General features: G+C 43.8%; 1 protein-coding gene across 1 annotated transcript in view; it reads right to left on the bottom strand.

Moving 5' to 3' along the window:
- Nucleotides 1-2,500, bottom strand: part of LOC123516218 — a 31,109-nt gene that overhangs the window by 1,351 nt on the left and 27,258 nt on the right. Inside the window, 3 exon segments of the mRNA XM_045275426.1 lie at nt 914-988; nt 1,920-1,988; nt 1,991-2,092. Coding sequence (XP_045131361.1) covers nt 914-988; nt 1,920-1,988; nt 1,991-2,092 — 246 coding nt within the window.

Here is a 2,500-nt window from a genome sequence, read left to right on the forward strand (position 1 = left end):
TTTCATATTCATTCTGCTTACTATTTGGTGGTTTTATACAGCTTCAGAAACTCATGTGGGGGATTACAATAGTGAATCCCTTTCCTACTGATTCGCATTCTTTACCTTGGTTTTTGGGTGTGATTAAACGATTTTATTTGCATTAGGAAGGGTCTATGGAGGTCAGAAGATTAATGGCCAGAGTCTTCACTATTTCAATCTCATGAGTTTCTGAAGCTGTTTTAAATTGGCAAATAGTAAGCAGAATTAATTTGGAAACGTGTCATGGTACTGAAAGGGGTTACTCTTGTGACCTCAATAGACCCTTCCTAATGTCAAGAAAATCGTCTAATCACACACAAAACTCAAGGTAAAACACGTCATGGTATTGAAGGAGTTAATACATCACACACCTGTTCACACCTGTCCACATAATTATGTCCACATATGTCCACACCTGTCACACACCTGTCCACACCTGCCTACACCTGTCCACGTATGTCCGCACCTGTCTACATCTGTCTTACATCTGTCCACACCTGTCAACATCTGTCTCATCTGTCCACACCTGTCCACACCTGTCCACGTATGTCCACACCTGTCTACACATTCCCACACCTGTCCACAATTGCCCACATCTGTCCACACCTGCCCACACCTGTCCACACCTGTCACACACCTATCCACACCTGTCTACACCTATCCACACCTTCCCACACTTGTCCACACCTATCCACACCTTCACACACCTGTCCACACTTTCCCACACCTGTCCACACCTTTCCACACCTGTCCACACCTGCCCACACTTATCCACATCTGTCCACACCTTTTCACACCTGCCCACACCTGTCTACACCTTCCCACACCTGTTCACACCTGCCTACATCAGTCACACATATACCCACACCTGTCCACACCTGCCCACACTTACCTGGCGTGTATGGCTTATTTGATATCCGCTGTTTGGCGATCCAGTTGGCGTAATCCTGGTCTCCAAACACCTCACCTGCAGTAGTAGTAGTTGTTGTAGTGGTTGTTGTTGTTGTAGTTGTAGTGTTAGTGTTAGTGGTGGTGGTAGTAGTAGTAGTAGTAGTAGTAGTAGTAGTAGTAAAACCACAATGAAAAGTATAAATAAAAAATACTACTATTATTACTACTATTGACAACAACAATGATAACTAGTAGTAGTAGTAGTGGTGGTGGTGGTAGTGCTGGTGGTAGTGGTGGTGGTTGAGGTGGTAGTAGTAGTAGTAGTAGTGGTGGTGGTGGCAGTAGTAGTAGTAGTAATAGTAGTAGTAGTAGTAGTAGTAGTAGTAGTAGTAGTGGTGGTGGTGGTAATAGTAGTGGTGGTGGTTGGGGTGGTAGTGGTAGTAGTAGTGGTAGTGGTAGCAGTAGTAGTAGTAGTAGTAGTAGTAGTAGTAGTAGTAGTAGTAGTAGTGGTGGTGGTGGTGGTGGTGGTGGTGGTGGTGGTGGTGGTGGTGATGGTGGTGGTGGTGGGGATGGTAATGGTAGTAGTAGTGGTAATGGTAGTAGTAGTGGTAGTGGTAGCAGCAGTAGTAGTAGTAGTAGTAGTAGTAGTAGTAGTAGTAGTAGTGGTGGTGGTGGTGGTGGTGGTGGTGGTGGTGGTGGTGGTGGTGGTGGTGGTGGTGGTGGCAATAGCAGCAGCAATAACAACAATAACAATAGCAGAAACATTACAAACAACAAAATTAACAATACCCAAAACAACAACACCAACAGTAGCACCACCATCACCACCAGTACAAGTCACCACGTTTTACAAATAACAACCAACACCAAAACACCAAAAACAACACCATAAACAACAACACCAATGAAACACACCCCTTTAACACCACCACCACTAAAACTCACCAAGCATTCCTTCTAACACCACCAACACCACCACCAGCAACACCAAGAACACCAGTACTCACGGTCGTAGTGGTCGCAGTCCTTCCCGGTGGTGAGCGAGAGGCCAGACTCCCCGAGATGGTGTGTGGCTAGAAACACAGACCAATGCGATTCTTGTTCTCCTCACCACACACCGCTAAGTTGTTCTTGTCACACACTGAGCAGAAGTCGTAGCTCTGGCACATTTCCTCCTCGTCTGTGGTGGTGTGGTTTGGTTTGGTTAGGTTAGATAAAGAGTTAGGTTAGATTTAGTTAGGTTAGGGTAGCTTATAGTTTGTTAAGTTAGGTTAAGTAAAAGTTAGGATAAATTAGGTCACGGTACAGTTAGGTTAGATAAAAGTTAGTTGAATTAGGTTAGGTTAGGTTTAGGAAAGGTTAGGCAAGAGTTAGCTAAATTAGGCGAGGTGAGGTTATGTTAATGGGAAGTTAAGATGGATTTGACAATATTAGGTTAAGTTAGGTAATGTTAGGTTAGGTTAAAATAGGTTAGTTTAGATAATATTAGCTTCAGTTAGGCTGACGATAAGTTAAAGTAGATCATAATAGGTTAGGTTAGTGGTAAGTTAAGCTGGGTTTGGCAATATTAAGTTAGGTTAGGTTAGGT

The sequence above is a fragment of the Portunus trituberculatus genome, chromosome 5 (genome assembly GCF_017591435.1).
Source record: "Portunus trituberculatus isolate SZX2019 chromosome 5, ASM1759143v1, whole genome shotgun sequence".
Classification (NCBI taxonomy): Eukaryota; Metazoa; Arthropoda; class Malacostraca; order Decapoda; family Portunidae; genus Portunus; species Portunus trituberculatus.